This window comes from Mytilus edulis, chromosome 5 (genome assembly GCF_963676685.1).
Source record: "Mytilus edulis chromosome 5, xbMytEdul2.2, whole genome shotgun sequence".
Classification (NCBI taxonomy): domain Eukaryota; kingdom Metazoa; phylum Mollusca; class Bivalvia; order Mytilida; family Mytilidae; genus Mytilus; species Mytilus edulis.
Window position 1 is genome coordinate 70937942 of NC_092348.1, and position 20855 is coordinate 70958796.

The 20855-nt window shown below is 31.4% G+C and overlaps 1 protein-coding gene across 1 annotated transcript; it reads left to right on the top strand.

The window, feature by feature from the left end:
- Positions 1–15179: 15179 nt before the first annotated feature.
- Positions 15180–20855, top strand: LOC139524349 (GTP-binding protein Rit2-like). Its single transcript, XM_071319114.1, has 4 exons — positions 15180–15839; positions 17083–17165; positions 17547–17730; positions 19739–20855. Exons 1-4 carry the CDS (start codon positions 15254–15256, stop codon positions 20008–20010), a joined length of 1125 nt encoding a protein of 374 aa, XP_071175215.1. The 5' UTR covers positions 15180–15253; the 3' UTR covers positions 20011–20855.

The following is a 20855-nucleotide window of genomic DNA, read 5'->3' on the forward strand; positions in this document are numbered from 1 at the left end:
CAGTCATTTTTTAAGAACAAGAGAATTGTCATTTGAAAGATATTTACCAAAACTGAATTTATCCGGAACACTATGGTGTATTGCACCGTTTATAACATGATACGTAGTTGCTTAAATCCGCTTTCATTTTTGACTCTGATGGATAGTTGTCACACTGACAACCGCATCCTTATTGTTGTATATAAAGGTTTTTGCTTATTAAAACGTATGATATAAGGTCGGTCTAGAGACATTTTGTAACATTTAGAGCCAAACTAAGGCTTCAGCGGTCCTTTTTCTTTCCTTTCAATATAACAAAATATGTCTGGAAGGAAATTAAAATAAAGAAAAAATGTAGAGAATAGTGTTTAATATATTTAACAAAAGTTTCCTTCAATGGAAAACTGTAGAATGATATTGTTTTTCTACGCAGAAAAAAAGCAATGCATTCAGGTTATACATTATACTCAACAAGGTTAAAAGTAGAGCGTCTTTGTCATTTGTCCATTATAACAGCCTGTGGTGAATCGTGTTGTACTTAATGAAAAATGTGTGTCCTTGTTACAAAAATAGGTTTTTTCAATTATTCGTTTAGGCAGGAACATATATGTGCGTATCAATGTTGCATTTACCATATCAAATGATTCTTTACGTTTTTCTCATTTATTTAATTTCCAGTTTCATATTCAAAAAAGTCAATTTCACATACAAGTTGACATATTAAATATGTCTTTGGTGATTATAATCAAATTGTACTCATATCAATTCATCAAAGTCGTTTTTTTTTATTTCAGGTATACAGGTGTATATATAAAAATAATATAAGGTAATGTTGCATGATTGCAAATGAGACAACTTTAAAAAAAAAAAAAAAAAAAAAAAAAAAACATAAAACACAGAAATTAACAACTATAGGTCACCGTATGTCCTTCAACAATTAGCAATGCCCATACCGCATAGTCAGCAATAAAAGGTCCAGAAATTACAAATGTAAAACAACTCAAACGAGAAAAAACGACCGAATTAGTGTACAAACAATGAACGCAAAACAAATATGTAACATAACAACACACAAAACCACTGAATTACAGACTACTGACTTGGGACAAGAAAATACATACATGTATAACTTGACGGGGCTAAACATGTTAGCGGGATCCCAACATTCCCCCTGGGACAGTGATGTAACAGTACAACAGTAAAACTTACTATCAAAATCGGATGAAAAAAGCTTAACTAATCAGATGAATACAATTGAGAATTATTGAATGCTTCTTTTGGTAAATTTAATGGGGTGTAAAAGCGTTGTCCGAAGTACATTTTGTATGAAGCGCAAAGGCTTTGTCACTCCTTTAAAATAGATAAAAGAAGTATTCAAGACTTTTAGTTACATTGTTTTGCTAGTAATAAGAAACCAACATTTTTTTCATGTTTTTTTTCTTTTATTTACCTGTGCACTTTATTGCGAAAGTTCGCGTCATCATGAATGTTATATTTCATATTGAAATAAAAGTTAGTTTCAGAATGACGCGAGATTGCTGTTAGCTAATCAAACTAAAGAATTATTATGAAACATACATGTACATGTTATGAAATTATATAAAAATACATCAAACAAAAACGCATGGTGGACGTGACCCGCGGTTACTTGTACATCCCAACAACAAAAACATACTAAAGTAGATCTGACAGTACTCGCAATCACTGACGGCTAGTTCAAAGCAAATAACAACTAATAAAAGACATCATGCATCTTAAAGCCTTGCTATGTGATTAGTCCGTGTTTTGCCAAAAATAATTAAACTTGGATGTACATTTATATTATATGATTGCATGTATAATTACATTTTGATAGCTTTGCTATGTTTAAGTATATTTTGTGCGTACATTCGCGTTTCGTATTGAATTTTAGTTATAATTCTTTAAAGGTCAAGATCAATAATATAAATGCAATACTACCTTATATGGTTATTGTAATAGTTTAGAATAGAATACAAAGAATTTTCAGATTGTATTATTTATTTTCGAGAAAAGATAAACACAAGCGTCAATATGTATTATATTAGATGTATAATATGCCTATGCCATCCTCTGAATTTCTAAGATTTCTACGATTTATCATGACAGAACTTAAAGGGTTATTCTTCAGGTTGATTCACTTCAACGTAATGGAGTATAGAAAACCATAGTCAATGGCTTATAAGAGAGTTCAAAGCCAGATTGGTTTTTTTTGTCATAATAATCTCTTCGTTCTTATATTTCGTTTCACGTCAAAACTACAAAATTAATCCATTTTCATCAAATGACATTAACTCAAATTCTCATATTCGATTTATATCATGTTTAAAAGTACATGTACACGTATATCCAAATTCAAAAACAATCTCAAAAGAAACTATTAACAATGCATGGACTCGTATTAATTCATAAGCATTTCATGTGTATTTTATACTAGTATTGAGGACATTTTATCTAACATTGAAACGACCTCCGAAAACTGTCGATGAGCAATTACCTACCATTATATAAACAGCAATAAGAATATGAATAAACGGACAAACAGATGTATTCGTGATGATATTTTTGTTCAAATGTAGCTCTGTTTTTATTCGTGTCAAAAAGAAATCAGTTTATTCAATTTTATTGTATTGCTAGGCTCGGTTAACAACAACGCCGTAAAGTTTAGTATGCTTGCAGACTAATCTTGTATCTTTGGAGGAATTGAGTAAAGGTTTTGAGTAATGTGTGGTAATATACCAGTAAGTATTATTCATTGTTACGTTCATTAATATTCAAAACGTCACTACAGATACACGCATCACGAACGAGTTTGGATAAATGAACACCGTAACAAAAATGATTAAGAAGCAAATTGCGATACACAATGAACAAATCATTTCATTGGTCATTAATTTTAAAATTCTTTTTCCTTTAATTTTCATATTAACTGTATTTCAGGACATCATGCGTGTGTACAGCTCACAGCTCAGTCACGGGTCGTGTTATACTTCATCAACGCGATCTATTTAGGGATTTCAATTATCTGTGTGCAGCTTAATATTCTTGGTGAGATTTGTTTGTCAATAAAAAGATTTTCCTATACAATGATCGTCTAAAGGGGTTTACATCCGAGCTCCTTTGTTCTAACAGGGGTGATCTGAGCCGGATCACCCCTACCAGTTCACCCCAGTTTGAGTTTCATTTGTTATGCATGCTTTTCTTTGTTCTGTAACATTTTGGCAGGGATGTCAAATCCACTATAAAACTTATAATTAATTATACGGAAAAGATTATCTATCAAAATTCACGTAGAAAAAATCCAGTGTATATGCTGGAATTCGAACTCAAGACCTTTAGCATATCAAGGCACGACACATACCACTACACCAGGATGACTGGATACGAACAAATAGTAATTTGACATACTTAAAGGAAGCAAGATATTTTTTATAAGTGGGGCGAGTTGTCAGACAATTATTCAGTGGGGTTTAAAACTATTTCGTTAATAAGTGAGTTTTCAGACTGATTGGTCAATTTGATTTTACACTTTTTCAAAAGTGGGGCGAGTCAGTAAACAAGAGTGGGGGATTTTTTATAAAGTGGTGATAGAGTGTGGGCTGATTGGCAAGTGGTTGATTTGACATTGTTTGATATCTACTCATCGTGTTTTGGGGGCATAAAGGGTAAACATTATATAGTAATATATAAAGTATATTATAATGGTTGTGTGGCGTTCTAAACTAGATTTTATGAATTGTGAATGGTTTTTCGTCTAATCTAAAACAGCTGGGATGTAAACTAGTTATCCCATTCGGACTTGGTGTGTCAGTGTTGGATCACCCTCTGGCCTCCGGCCATCGGGTTGATCTTAGTAAAAAAAAAATACACTGACACACCGGGTCCTTGTGGGATAACTATTAAATAATTTCTGAAATAAACACATGAATTCTTTAAACTGAGTTCACTGGGCGTATTGCGGTGTTGTTTATTCTTCATTGGATAGATCATGATGTTTATGGCAAGGGTTTGAGATCTATCAAAACATTAAATGGTGAGAGTTTTAAATGCCAGATTGGTCATTAAAAAGAGACTCATCCATGGTAAGTATTATGATTCAAGTCAGCGACTGATAAGCAGAAGCGATTGTTTTATATGGAGAAAATTCCCAATGCAAACGTTCCTACATTTTACATGATTGTTGTACATGTACTTGGTGATGAAAAAAACATGTCAAAGATAGTACTTTACACCAAGTGTATTATGTCATGCCAATATTTACTTTCTCATTTCTAGACATCATGGAGTGTTGTCAATGCAAAGTAATTCAATTTTATTTTCCAATAGATTGATATTATTAAGGTTACTAAAGGATCCTACGCAACACAAAATTTCATAAAATTTACAATAAATTTGATTTTGAAGTGCAATGAATGTTAAGAATCGGGCTGATCAGAGACGATGTTTATTTTCTGGCCTTTGTAACTTTCTGTTTTGGATCATTCATTTTTTTTAATGTATCGATTACGTTTTATCTTTTGAATAAGCTTTGGAATCTTAAATATTTTCGCCATGAGCATCACTGAAGAACCATTGAATGTCGAAATGCGCATCTGATGCACAAAAATTGGTACCGTTTCTGTTATCAAAACTCGAACGATGATTGATTGATGATGGCTTTATGTGGCATTAGCACAAACATACTATATTACGGCGAGCTCGACTGATTAAGTTAAATCCATAAAAGTGCTTTGGACGCACGAAAGTTTTTAAATGTCACAATCACTCAACGGTAAGTTTAATGTTACAAATTTTATATTGCATTTAATTTTTTAAAAGCCTTCTTCTTAAAATTTTTTTTAAAGCGAATTAAATTTAGGGCTTCTTCGTATGGATTGATCTCTAAGCAATAAACTTTCGCCCTCTTTCATAACATGGCTATTCAATACATTGTATCCTTGCATAGTCTGTTATAAAATGTAGTTTTCTAATATATCAAATAGATTCTTAGTGGCTTGTTTTGAAGTATGTACTTGCCGCGACAAATATAAAACATTCAGTAACTCGTTGATTTTGTTTTTATGCTATGAAATTGAATAAATGTAAAATAGTTGGCACTTAACAGAAAAGTAGCGATAAGAAGATTGATTAACTCTCTTAGGGAAACAGTAACCTTGACCAAGTTTGATTTCAATGATTGTTTAGATACTATCTGACAAATGTATTTATTTCCCAAATGAACAAACGCCTTCTTCGAAACGTCAATTTAAGTTAATTTTGCATTTATTTGTTTACTATTTTGACTGGAACTCATCGTTTATAATTCATACCTAAATTGAAAATCTATAAGTGTAGACATGGGTTAATCATGAAAGGGCACAGTTTGTTTGTTACAGCAAAACAAAATGAATTGCTTGAAGAAAAAAGATACTTTTGTTTTTCAAAACATTTCCATAATTTAACCGGCTAACATCTCTCGTTATCGGATTCATTTGACCGAAGACGACCGATCTACCACATAGACGAAAGATACCAAAGAGACATTCAAACTGACATAAATTATCTATGCAAATTATTATTATAAGATAACACAGTCTTTTGACAATGCTAACTCGTAAAAATTTACATTGAGATCAATTGTACTGTCGTTAAATCGACTATATTATAGATGCACCGCTATCTATCTAAGGGAACAACCATTTAACTTCAAATGAGGGGTCGTGGTTTTATGTCGCGAACCTTTATACTTTTTAGTTTTTGACGCTATCAATCATATATTTTTTTTTCAAAATAGAGCACTATTAGGTGTAATACAACCATTGATTTCCCCTATTAGTCTTTGTTAAATTTGCACTTTTCAAAAAAATGTACAGAATGTATCTGTGTTTCAAATAAAGAAATACTTTGCATGAGTAAAGTTTTATCCTGTCCAGTACTATAGAAAAAATTTCACATAACATTGCATTGCATATAAGAAAATAACCATCATTGGAAGTTTACCAATCAAATTTCTCCCCTTATTTTATCTGTGTACAAGGTTTAGTCACCATGTAACCTCAAGATTACAAAATATTCCATAGAAATCCCTAATAGAAAATAATGGTGTTTTGAAATACCCAAGACATAATATGTTTATGAATAAAGGCAACAGTAGTATACCGCTGTTCAAAACTCATAAATCCATGGACAAAAAACAAAATCGTGGTAACAAACTAAAACCGATGGAAACACATTAAATATAAGAGGAGAACAACGACATAACACTAAAATGTAACACACATAGACAAAATCCCACGAGAATAAATGTTTTACTGCGATAAAATGTAGGATTAATTACCCACAACTGTCAAATTCAAGGGAATATTTTTTTCGACCTACTTTCGTATACAGCCGGATGTGACGTACCATGATTTGGTGGTATTACACCTAAAGAAGACATTATTGTTCAATAAACTGAATGTGACTTTTCTCCTTTGTAATACTGGTTATTTCAAGCATTAATTTTCTGTCTGATAAGGAATGCATTTTTGAAACACAAGTTACTGTTACAAATGTATGTCAAATATGTATTGAAAGAAAACATCGTCAAACCATACATTTAAATCTACTTGCATGACATATTCGCTTTTACGTACAATTTCTGACCTATAATGGAGTAATTGCTGCCCTGACAATTGTTACAGAATTCATTATAAAATAACATTACCGTGGCATTATCTCATGGGCAATTATTCCACTTCTTCTTCTTTTCATATACAAACAGATTTAACTTACATTAGGTTAAAAGCTATAAGTACATGTAGTCAATTCTTTAATATTAGATGCTATCATCACAGTGTAAAGGAGTACAAATATCTAACTCTGCATGAATTTTTATTCTGAACGGTTCGGAATTAGTATATCAAAAAGAAAAATTCAACGTCAATCATATCTACAAAAATATTCAGTTAAGTTGTCCTATTTATTATAATTATCACTATAACATCACATACAAAGTCGTTTGATGAATGTATGGATTGAATCAAAAATATACGACTTGATAAATGGAATTTAAAAACTGCAACAACCCCCTGTCAATTTGAAATTTTACTGAGTTGGAACAAAGAAAAGCCAATAGAGAGGGTTCATACATTTGTAGGTCACAAACGCATGACATAATTCCCGTCCGCTCGACTAGTGTCTCTAGAATAGACTTCAACAGGTAATATTGTAACGTTGGAGACCAAATTTGACCAAAAGTTCTGTTCTTCATTTTTTTACAATGTAATTTAATTGATTTATATAATCAAATATGGTCTGTAAATTTTCAAATCAATGTAAATGTAATGAAATAGAAACTGTAGATGTTCTAAAGTTTTTTCGAAAGTTGTTTTATAATAAGAATGTATAAATGAATGTCCTTACCGAACTTCAAATTGTAATTTTCTTATGGTATCGGGATAGACGTGTATTTTTGCCTTTTTCAAATATTGTAAAATGTAACATTGTATTTTCTGTTTGTTATATAAAAGTGATGTAAAACTATGATTGCTAATGAGACAATTCTTCACAAGAGATCAAATGACACAGACATAAATAACAATAAGTCACTATATGGCCTTCAACAATGAGTAAAGCTTATACCACATATTCAACTGACAAATGTACACAATTCAAACGAGAAAACTCCCGGGACAGTTAATGTACATTAAATGAACGAAAAACGAATATGTACCACAGCAACAAGCGACAACCATTGAATAACAGGCTCTGACTTGAAACAGATACATACATAGAGAACGTAGAGGAGTTCCACATGTTAGCGGGATCCCAACACTTACATTTTCTTTATACCTGCTCCTTTTTTCATGCTTTAGATTATTTGAGAGAATCCTATTTGAATCGTAAGTCTACAACCATGTGCCTATAAATATTAAAGAATCATGATCAATTTTAAAAATATTCCTTACGAAAATGCCTATTTCGTTTGTGATTGACATATTTTTTGCATCATAGTATTTAATACAGTTCGGTTGGGAATTGTCTTACCATTTTTAGTAGGAGAACACGTCAAGTTAAATTAATAAATGTTAATATGAAAAAGCTTTTCAATATAACAACACGCTGCTATGACTAGAATTCACGAAGGAACCTAACATACAATCCTTTGTTGTTAATGACTCTTAAATTGAGCGCGTAACATGGACGTAACGTATTAAGTTGGAGAATGCCACGAACTAAACGAACACCACAAACTACATACTAAATGAGTTTTCTCTTGTATAAAAAAAAATCATACTAGACATTTCAAAATAATCTGAATTTACCAACAGATAATTATTCATTGTTCAGTTTGGTAATTCATAATAAACTCTACTTGACAATACAATTTCTGTCAATACGATCAACCCACTTAACTCCGGACAATAAATTCTAAATTGAAAACAGTTGTGTTGTGGTGGGCTAAAATGTTATATTTTAATTTGAGAGTATATCAGGAGAAATCTGAGACTGCCTTCAATTGTAAATTTTACACAAACTGTTTATCTAAGTTTTCATGTAAATTTCAGGAAATCAAACTTCCTAATAACAATATTATTTGTACAAGCTTCTCTAATAGGATAAAATTGAAATTCTTCAAAGCTTGTTATCCTCAGTAATTAACGATTGATACTAAATTACTCCTCTGTAAAGGGATGTTCAAATCAATAGATCTTTTCTGTATCATCAATATCTCCAGTAATCTTTCTATTTATGGCTTTTAATTATGCATATATATCAAAATATCTTTCAAGATTATATCTTAAGGAAATTATTAACAAAGAAGCCTCTGAATCGGTGATAATAAAGGGTTAAAGGGTTCAACATCTCAAAGTACGATGAAACCTATATTCATGAACATTATTGTTGAACCCCGGTTTTGAGAAGTAAAATCACAAAGAATTCCCGTAATATTTTAATTAATTAATTTTAAGAATGGATCGTTTAGAAAGAAAGCCGTACATTTAAACTTCCCCTCGAAAAAGAGGATATGTTGGACAGAGACAGAAATGTTTCAACAGAAAAACCTCACGGAGTTGTCACGGGTTATCAAAGTTAATGACACAAATCAGATGTATATATGAAATAAATATGAATAAAAGATGCGAGGTGAATATCTGTATTTAAATGAAACAATGAGTCAAACTTTAAATCTAACTGAATCTAATTGAGTTGTGAATGAATTTGAAACGCAAGGTACTTGACTTTATAATGTGAAATCGTCTTACAGTGTAATATTGGTAGCAGTACTTCACTATACTTTCACACAACCGTCATCAAGAGAACCAGTTTACATTCATTCCTCTAAAAAGTTACGAACAAAAATGTCTGAAACTTAAAAAAATGGACGCACTTACATATTTGTTATTAAAATTTTTAATACTGGTCAACATAATTATGTTAAATTCCGTCAGAAACTGTATATGCCAAGATGGTGAGCAGCTGTCTTCAATTTCTATTTTCAAATGGTATCATGAAGTTAAGTTTTTTCTTACTTTTCTATCTATTTTCGACGTTAGTTAACTAAATGTTCGAATTTTGAATACTTTATGCGTCATCGCAGTAGCATCGGGAGAAACGACAATCTACAATAAACTATTTTAATTTTAAAATTAGCATTCGTTGGATTTAAAACAAAAAAGTAATTCGTTGTTGTTGATCAAACTTATTTTAAACATGTTGTTTTCTTGCATCATTTTAGATTCTAACACCAAAAAATTACTATAGTTTGTGTTAAATAGAGTTACCAAAATGGCTTATAAATCAGAAAATTTAGATTCATTTAATTGAAAAGCGACTTTCAGAGAAGTAATAAATCTTAAAGTTTTATCTATTAAATTAAAGAAACCTGCTTTACAGCAAAACATTCTGAATAAAATCCCGTTATCTGTCAATCTTATTCAGTTGTATAGGTTTGTATTAGTCAAATACTAGGCGAATATTCCAATTGGAAAACTGAATAAAAAATAATCCAATATAATACATTGAATTTTATATTTAGGAAGCCATTAATTTAAAATTGAAATTGAAATTTTCGTACTGTAATACTTTACGGATCCTTGTTGATGATGTATAGACCTTTGTCATGCTTAGACCTTTATCATGCCTATACGGAGCCTTGTTTGATGATGTATAGATCTTTGTCATGCTTAGACCTTTATCATGCCTTTACGGGACCTTGTTTGATGATGTATAGACCTTTGTCATGCTTAGACCTTTATCATGCCTTTACGGATCCTTGTTGATGATGTATAGACCTTTGTCATGCTTAGCCCATTATCATGCCTATATGTTAAACCTCTACCGTGTCTATGCCAATGTGGTGGCGGTTGTCCTTATGTACAGAGTCAGAAATCGCGTAAATTACTGTGTGTTTTTTTGTTGGTTTGTTCAATAACGAATTGGTTCTGATGGCAGATATTTGATGATCTCTGTCCGACTCTAGCTAATGAGGATTAAGGTATAACACCTTCTTATTGTTCAAAAATAAATGTATTGATATCTATAATTTTATTGTATTGAGGATTTTTCTGTATCGTTAACGTACATGAAAGACCGCCGCAGGGTCGGACCTACAGCTGTTAGTTTCTACGTCATTTGGTCTATTGTAGAGAGTTGTCTCATTAGTAATCATACCACATACTCCTATTTCAATAAGAAAAAGAAAAAAAATTAAGGATGAAAATTAATACAACAAAAGAAGTTATGAAATTAATTTGTAAAACAGCAAACAAATTTTCTTTGTATTTTTATGCAATAAAATGTTTCGGCAATGTGTGGTAGATCAATACCACTGTTCATTATCTGTCATGAGACAGTATTATCATTGTTTTAGTATGATCACTGACCATCGTACAATTATTTGGGTCAAATATCGTACGCTTATCATCTTGTATTAATAACTACCACATGCACGTTGATATGTACTGAGTTGTAATTCAAGCACTCTAGGTGCTTGAAGACCGTACTTTGACCTTAATGTTTTACTTAAGGAAATTGTGACTTTGATAAAGAGTTGTCTCATCGGCACTCATACCACATCTTATTGTACTACTCAAATTAAAGATACAGTTGTTGTTGTCCTATTGTGTCTGTTGTCTTAGTCTATCTCCCAAAAGTCTAAATCCATATGAAAGGTCATCTTCAACTATTATAATCATCCAAATTGAATGTTTACAGGTACTAGACGTACTTTCTACCTTAAGTGTGACATTAAGTGCAGCAACATTTCACCTATCGAACAAAGTTCCAATGCTGTACATTCTCAGAAGTACATGACTGTCGAACATTGATTCGTGTATTACGTTATCATTATGTGCTATTAAATTCTCAGTATCTAACAAAGCAACTTAATTTCTTATCAATTATAACTGTTTTACAGGTAATAGATATACTAATAAAATAGCAAGTAAAAGGTCAATGGAGTTATTATCTTATCCTTAATATAATGTTCTGTAAATTGGCATCGGTTTAATGGGCAGTGCTGCGAATACAGCTGTGATCAAACTATAGTATCATTTAAAAAAGGCGGGACACACTGATCAAAAAGGATTGAAAGAAACCACAAATGATAAAGTCCTAAAGATATAAAACTGAGTAACCTTTTTTCGTGCTACGATTATGTAATAAAATCTTAACAGCACTAATTGTTATGAAGATTCTTTGTTTCTCAGCAGAGGGTATTCAACGATAATAATTCTCGGAGTCTGATTCAGAACGATAAAGTTTCATTATATAATGCAATCATTACTAAATAAAAATAAGGTATTACAAGAACTCGACATTAATACAAAGCACGAAAAATATAGAACAAAACATTTCTTATAGTTAAAAATGTTAATATATCTAATAGGAGATTAACTTATGTATCTTATTATTTATCAAGTTTCTCTAAAAGGAAACTGTTCATTTTGTCTTAGAAGATAAGAAAACTAGAAGGAGTGCTCCATTTAAGAACATCTAATATTCGGATAAAAATCAGGGACATATCGTAATTAAAAATGTGCAGAACTGCATGCACACAGACTTATGGAGGTTAATCACTAATTACTGCAAACAATCCTCATACATTTGTAGTTATTACATTTAATTGCATATAAGAGACGTTTGGTATTTCAGATCTAAAAACAGGTAAATGTACAATCCGTACATGTAACAATTTTCATGCAGTATTTTTATTATTCAAAATTGTATGTCAAAAAGTGTTCAACAATGATCACCAGTCACCATGGTCATTCAGCTTTCATTTGAAACTGAACTTACCAGAATATTCTATTAATTTGGAAAGTTACACCCATGCGTAGGAACTATTATGTTTTCAAAATGTACAACTTTCTTTGAGACCGGGGCCAAATTAGTTGTGATACACTTTAAACTTGTATATAAATAGCATCTTTACATGTATACACATGCATAGACAGCTAAAACTATCCTATCCGTATGGACAGAGTTCAGGAATAAATAATAAGATTCAGCATCTTTCAAATTGTACAATCCCATTACATGGAACTTGCACGACTAAATAAAAAAATGTTTGTTAATATGGAGTAGATCTTTTCTAAATTTGTTCATCCTTGTACATACATGAATAACAAGAATAAAACAATTTAAACAGAAAAAAACAACGGTCTAAAATTTACTAAAAACAAGAAACGACAAACACTTGTGAACCACATCAACAAACGACAACCACTGAATGTATGCACAGAAATCGACCAGACAATCTTTTCAATTCTCAAATACATGTAGCTACATGTACGAACAAAACCCGACCTCATTGTAAATATCATATAATGAAAAATCAAGTAGCATTTTTTTATTTACCTTTTTAGTAGCCATAATTATCGTAAACAATTGGTTCATTCGTTTTTGTTCGTGATAATGATAATGATAGAAGCATTTCACAATCAAAGCTGTTACATGTTCAGGTGATGACGCTGTAATTGTGCGAGCAATCATTGTACATGTACGCCTCCATGAATGGGAAGTACTGTGAATGAATAGGTAAATACTAAAATGATTTCAGCTCAATTAACACAGGTGACCATACTAACGGAGATCACTTATCGGGCAGCAGTCCTTTTGCGCCAATTACTGTTTTTCAGGGGTATTATTTGCGCCAAATTTTGTTTTTCCAAATGTATCATTTGCGCCAATAATCGGAACTCATTTGCGCCAATTTACTGTACATATATCTGTCATAAATATTAATGATTGATATTTAATCTTATGTTTGGCTTAAAAAGTATCATATGTTCGGAGATATTTCACCATGAAGATAAGCATCTGTATAGAGAAATGACTTGAAATGCATTAGACAGTCCATGTACAGAGAGAGAAGATAACTAATTGCTTGCTGAATATTCAATACAAGATATGTCAAAAGAGAAGAAAATATCAGCTTTAAATTGCTGATCATGTTTTAGCCACATATGTTGATGATACAGTGCTTTGTTCCCACGGTCCGTATGGGCTGAAACTCTATCTATCTCAAGACGTACCAGTAAAGGAGCAGAGACAATCCACAGGAACTATTATGAACTGTTTTATGCATTTCATCCTTCAATGATTGTCTTTTTAAACAATAAAGTGAAGTTATAAGCTACTACATACATTAAATTGGGAAATACCCATGCAGCAGCAGTAAGAAGAAAGTATAGTATGTTTCAGAAAAGGAAACATTTCCCGTGTAAGCTGCGGGTTCCAAATCCGAATAAAGGAGGAGGGAAGTAATTTTTCTTCTAATTGGCGCAATCGTATGTTTTATTTTTGGCGCAAATGATACCATGTAATTTTAAAACAGGTGGAGCAAACGTAGCATTGGAGAAAAAAAGTTGTGGCGCAAAAGGACGCATTTTTGGCTCAAACGGATCTCTCCCACTTATCGAAGGGATAGTTTCACATCTGTTGAAATTTTAGTGACTTTTTTGTAAGCCGGAAGTAAAGACGCATGCGCCGAAATACGAAGAGGTGAAATTGCAAATTAGACAACTCTATACCAGCGACCGAGTAACGTATAAAATAAGCGTACTGTCTTCAATAATGATCAGACCCAATACCACATATAGTAATTACAAAAGGCAACGAAAGGACAAAATTAACGTAAAACACTTCAAACGAGAAAATTAACAGCTTGAATTATGAACAAATCAATAAACGAAAATAAATCATGATATACAGTAACAAATGACCACTACTAAATTTCAGATTATGAAATGGGACAGGCAAATGCAGAATGCGGCGGGGTAAGGCATGTTAAGTTTGTTGGCTATAAACGCTTTCCTTAATCTGGGAAAATGGTGTTACAGTACAACATAAGAACAAACTTTTAAGCATGAAAACCAGTTGGAAAGAGCTTAACTCATTAGATCAATATAAAGCCAAAAAATGCACTATTAAAATCACTTAATGTACACAGAGATTTGAGAGTACTTGCAGTTACTTAAATCTACCTCAAAGTCACTGAAATCTACCTCAAAGTCACTGAAATCTACCTCAAAGTCACTGAAATCTAATAAAAAGTCATGTTTCTATAAAAAAAAAAAAGTTATATATATGCCTTGTTTCTATTTCATTTCAACCAATTTGAAGAAAAAAATTTAAAAAAAAACGTAAACATACAGATTTTTTTTTAAAGTTCAATACTTAATTGAAATGATATCTACATACATGTATATAGAAGGTTATTTGCATTTTGCGATTTGCATTTAGAAATGATAATTATCATTGTATAAACATCCCGCTTCAGTATTACAAATTAAGTAGATATTTGTAATACCTCTTTCATTAAAACTTTATATTTTCATAATTGTATAAATACCGTATTGATTTACTATTGCACAAGAGAAAAGTGCATATAAATAAATACATATATACAGGTTGATAAACTGTTACTCAATCTAGCACAAATATAATTTTGCCCTTTAGCAAATAGAGGTTTTATCTCCCCAGCGTACTAAACCAAAAGGCCAATGTACCGTTTTAACTTTGTGATTCCTATTGCAATATCCCGCCGATATTAAATTGTAGTAATAAATTGTTATCGTATACAAGATGTTCGACGTCACTGGAAGCGATTAAACCTTTATATTATTGACATCACTGAAACTGACTCAGGCAACCACGTGGTTCATTAGATATTTACAGAACGAAGTATAAATACAATAAAACTATTGGAAAACATCAGTGAAAATTTAAAACTCTGGAATAACAGCGGAACGGATATTTTATTTTAAATCTTGAAAAGCTAATACAAGTTATGACTAAGCACTCGGAAAAGAAAAGAAGCATGATTCAAAACGAAAATTTTGATATAAATGTTGGAGAGTACATAAAGCCGAAATTTACTTTGTATCCGGAACTTTTAATCCCAGATGGAATTGAGTCTCGCTCGGAGCCGAGTTCTAGAACATGTTCCTTTAAAGACAGGACGAGACATAAAAATTTAATAGAAACGGAGGATTTGAGGCGTAGAAACAGTTTACCTATTTCAACAGAAAATTTACTTTCAGTATCATATAATGACTTAAGAGATGCTTACAAACGGCCTATCAAACGGGTCAGGTCTTTCAAAATGACATCTAAAGGACATACAAATGGACATGAACAGAATAAAAACTCTAGAAGGTCATCTGTAAATCCTTCTTTCGTAGAAAAAGACTTAAAACGGCAAAGATTTCCTAGTGACAATTCAGACGATAGTGCAATCACGTGCAGTTGTTCTTCTTCATGTTCCAGTGGATATTATAGAGTTCTAATAATAGGAGCTAATGGTGTCGGGAAAACAACCCTAGCTAAACGTTTCATGACATCTGAATACATGTCGTCATTTGAAATTGGAAATGGTAAGTTTTACTTAACAATATAGACTAAGTGTCGTTTACCCTTCCGCAGCACCTGATATCACCCCTAGTTTTTGGTGGGGTTCGTGTTGCTTATTCTTTAGTTTTCTTTTGTGTCATGTGTACTATTATTTGTCTGTCTTTTTTTCATTTTTAGCCATGGCGTTGTCAGTTTGACTGTCCCTCTGGTATCTTCGTCCCTCTTTTACATTTTGAATGCATGGAAATAAATTAAAACTACATGTGTTTGTACTGGTTTGTGAAAGTCTTATACAAGCATTTTTATATTGTTTCTTTTATTATGTTCGTGAATTTGAAGCAAAGTTATTGACAAATGTAATGGTACTATTCCGGTTGCAATTAAAAAATATAAACTCCCAGGCATAACATGTTGCATGTCAGAAGCGTGTTATGTCTTCGAAAGACTCGTGAGTGGCGCTCGAATAAAAAAAAGTTAACTATCTTCTTTCGGCCACTCAAATTTATTTTGAGATTGAATTATTTCTTTTAATTAAAGTAAACTGAAAGTTATCAATATATGGTGATATACATTAATCTAACGAGACTTGACACATTCATTTAAACTCAGGTTACCTTTTAATTAAGTATTCAGTTGTTAGGAAGTTATTTTATCTTTTTTTTTAATCAGTCTAGTAAATTATTAATGATCTCAAAGTCATTTAGCTGTAACATTTCTAATTTTTCTGAATCATAGCACTGACGCTGTTTAATTTTGAATGAACACAAAATGATGTAGCAATCTAAAAAAAATTAGATACAGTCATCTGTAAATGATAAAACGAAATAAAAATTAAAATACACTATTTTTTTAATAGTGAAATTAAAGAAATCGATGCAAAGTCGATTTATACATGTTGATAAAACCACTTTAAACAAAATGTAACTAATGCCATTATTATCAATCTTTTAGATTTTTTTGTTCTTCGTGTATAATTGCTTCAGGACTACATGCCCTTACTTAACGCTACACATTGAACTTTATATACAATGTATTCTTAAAATAAGGCCGTACATTGACCTATAATGGTTTACTTTTATAAATTTGTTATTTGGATGGAGAGTTGTCTTATTGGCACTCACACCACATCTTCCTACATCTATAGTATAATCCCTTGTCGAAAATTCTTGATAGAATCATATAAAAATCACACGACGTATAGAATATGAAAATATATAACAAACAAAGAAATATAAGTCAATACAATATTTGTACAATATTTTTCAGATGACGATGATGATAAAATGTTATCAGTATTGGTAGATGATGAAGAATCAACCATGGAATTTATTGACCACTCAGAACACGAGGTCAGTATACATGTTAACATTTTTATTATATTAAACAATATTGAGAGCGGGTTCAAACCCGAACAATCATTATGGCAAAATTACTATTTTACACTTGTTAGAAATTATTAGTATTTTAGAGTGCAAACTGCGGAAAGAGCGTTTATGATCAGTTACGAATTAGAAATGTTATCTATATATATAGCTTAAGTTAAATGTGGTGTTTATCCTATTGTTTTATTCGTTGCTGTCACAAAACAATCTTCTTTCATGGACTTTAAACGAAAAGAAAGGAAATAGACTTATATTTCGTTGAAACCAACATTCAAATTGATAATGGTAATAAGGAAACAGTTTTCATCACATACAAACTTATAATATATAGTTTTTCATATTTAATAGGAAGACCTAGACAGATTTCCTGTAGATGCCTATATAGTAGCCTTCTCCGTCCACGACAGTGATTCCTTTGAAGTCGCCAAACAGTACTTACAAAACATACGATTTGAACTGTTCAGTGACAGACCTATAATACTAGTGGCCAATAAAGTAGATTTGGTACGAAAACGACAGATATCCACTGAAGGTTAGTATTAAATATATACTTTCTATAGCATTTTTCAAAGATGCAAATTTATTTGTATATAACCCGAACGAACTTTCCAAATTTGACCAGCTGCCTTAGTTGTCAGGTCTGACATCAATTAAATAATTCTGCATGTAGGTACATGTAGCACTGTTTGATTCTTAATATGATGTTTTTATTCGGGCGCAACTGACGAGTCTCGTGTAGACGAAACGTTATGAGCCTGGTCCCTTTTATAAGTATTTTGTTATATACGTTTATTTGCCAGGGATTACATTTCGGATGATGTTATTTCATGAGAGTCTTCAAGTTGTATAACCTAGCTAATAGACCGATGTTTTGAACTGACAATTTAAAATATTCGCTATTTAAACGAGCTGACAGCCCATTAACTGTATTGCATATATCATATACACATATAGTCGGCAGAAGTTATTAGAATTTAATGCAACCTTGGGATTTTGGGTGTTTTTCAATTTTTGTGGTGATTAACATGATTACATCTTTTAATTCTACACTTTTACCTTGACATCAAGCTGTTCAGCATGGCCAACTAATTGTAACGTAATCTTGTAGACAAACTTTCTATTAAAAAGTATGGGTGTGGTATTGCAACTTTATCTACCCTATGACTCTTTGAAGTTAATAGAGCAGTAGTGACGTCAACGTCTATGTTTTTATCACACAAAACGTGATAATCCACGTTTTTTATTTAAAATTTGTGTTTTTAATTGTTTAAATATCTATACTCTAAAAAAAGAAAAAAAACGTAATTAAAATCCTCGTGGTTTTAGCTTTCAAAAACAGTTCTTTTCTTAACTAAGATACAAAATTAAACCTTCATGTATAGATTAAATTCTAAATCGTTCAACGATTTTACATTTGTTTACTAATAACGTCCAATTAATCCCTTATCTGTTTTCTAAAAAAAGTAACATGTTAGTTATTTTTACCGATAATCATTCCTATGAGATCAGCAAAGATAAGGCTATATCTAATTGTAGCTCTTTCATGGATCAAGTTACTTTCATTTTTTGTATTCATCAGACAATGAGTCAATTTACTGAGAAAAAGTTATGTTGCGTAAGATTAATGAATCATTAGGAAATATTTTAGAACATTTGATTGATTAATTTTTATTTTTGAAGCATTCAGTGTAGCATATCTTAAGATGTACATGTTTAAGTAACCAATGGTTTAGAAAAATAGAAATAACTTGAAGCATTTAAGTATTAATGTGTATAGACGGAAATGTAGGTATTCGTCATTGGGAACCTTCGCAACCCAACAATAAAAATAATAAAAATTTGTCAATAGATAGTCTTGAAAATGGAGAAGTTGAACTTTAATATTTATTTTTCGTTAGGTAACAACAATTTAACTTCAAGGGGAGGGGGTTGGTGGTATGTTTTATTTTGTCGGAGTCAGAATTCTTTTTAAGCATGTTTTTTTTATCTGCTTGACCATAATATTTTCCCCCATCAAATTGGGGATCAGAATATTTAGAAGAAAAACACATACCCCCCTCTTTTAAGTAAAATAGTCGTTCCCTTAACCCTGAATTAAACATTCCAATTTACCATAACCCCATTTATCATGATGATGATAGTAATTTCTACGCAAACATACGGTTAACATCCTTTAAATTAACTTTCTATTACGTTAACATGATACCATCCAATATCTGATTTGCATCTGAAACTCTTATTTTGAATTATCTATAAAATGATTTGCTCGGTTGCTTATTTCCTTCACGTGAATTCAATTATTGTGCACGAACCTTATAAGGCAATGTCAACGAACTCCCTTATTAAGTAATACAAATGTCAGTATTAAGACTTTCCGTCTACAACCGACGACTATTAGTTCACACTTCAATTTAATTTTCCAATCTTCATGTCACAATAAAACACTTTCTAAGGCTTACATTTTTTTATTAAATTGATTTACTTGTGTACTACGTTGTCATTAAGTGTGCTTTAAACTGACGTGTCTTTTTTCGTTTCAGAAGCCAGACAAATAGCCAAAGACTACGACTGCAAATATATAGAAACGTCAGCAGCTCTTAATCATAAAGTCGATGAACTGTTAGTGGGATTATTGAAACAAATAAAGCTCAAACTTAACCCAGAGGCAATAGAAAAGGCTACTGCTAATATGATTGCTCAAGATCAATTGGAAAAACCTTCTTCGGGAAAGGGACCGAAAAAGTTATTGAGTAAATTGTTTAGAAAAGGCTCAAAGACGAGGTCAACGTGTGACAATTTGTTCGAGCTGTGATGAAACAACTTAACTGATAATGTTCTTAACACATCATACAATCAAAGCAGTGAATCAAAAACATACAATTCTTCGCTATTGAACTGTATTAACCGAACTACTACAGACATACAGAAACAAAAAGCCAGACGTATAATATCTAACAATGGCAATCTTAACTGCTACAATACAATTGAAATGAGCGTTTGAAGCAGAATCAAAAACTAACCAATCAAGATACATTAGTGTACGTATCCATTCAATTTGTTTTAGTAGGGTAAAAACTAAATCTCGTGCTGAGGATCTTGTACCTAATATACTGTTGCCGTTGTCTTAAAATTATGTCTCAAATAAACAAATATCTGAAATATTTGTTAAAAAATGTAAGAATGACGCAAGTCAAGAAATGGTTAATTCTTTAACAAGTAAAGTAATAGTTTATCATACGTTGTGTTTTGTTATTTGCTGCAATTTAAGTGCCAAAGTATGCATTCCACAAGTAATATTGCCAATATTGCAACCCATAAAAATGAAGTGCCTAAAAGTTTTGCAATATTTTATTACATTTCCTTAGTGTCATGAAACTCAATGTTTAATATTTACTTTTAATTCTGTTACAAAAAAAAAATCAAAGAGAAATAGGTTTAAATACATATAATTACAAGTTTAAAACATTAATTTGCTCGCACAAGACTCTTGCTGCAATAAAAAAAAAATGTTTTTTTTTGTTTAAGTATAATTAGATCATATATGAGTTTAACTATTGAACACAATTTTTTTGAGGGAATAGCCAAAGAAAAGCCATGAAATGGGAAAATGGAGGGTCAAAAGAAAGTTATCTAGCTTATACAATTTGTTCAAATACA

What these genes read in the sequence shown, in the direction of transcription:
- LOC139524349 (XM_071319114.1), top strand. Translation starts at nt 15,254, where the DNA reads ATGACTAAGCACTCGGAAAAGAAAAGAAGCATGATTCAAAACGAAAAT. An exon ending in TTGACCACTCAGAACACGAG is followed by an intron (nt 17,166 to 17,546) that starts GTCAGTATACAT and finishes CATATTTAATAG; the next exon opens with GAAGACCTAGACAGATTTCC. An exon ending in ACGACAGATATCCACTGAAG is followed by an intron (nt 17,731 to 19,738) that starts GTTAGTATTAAA and finishes TTTTCGTTTCAG; the next exon opens with AAGCCAGACAAATAGCCAAA.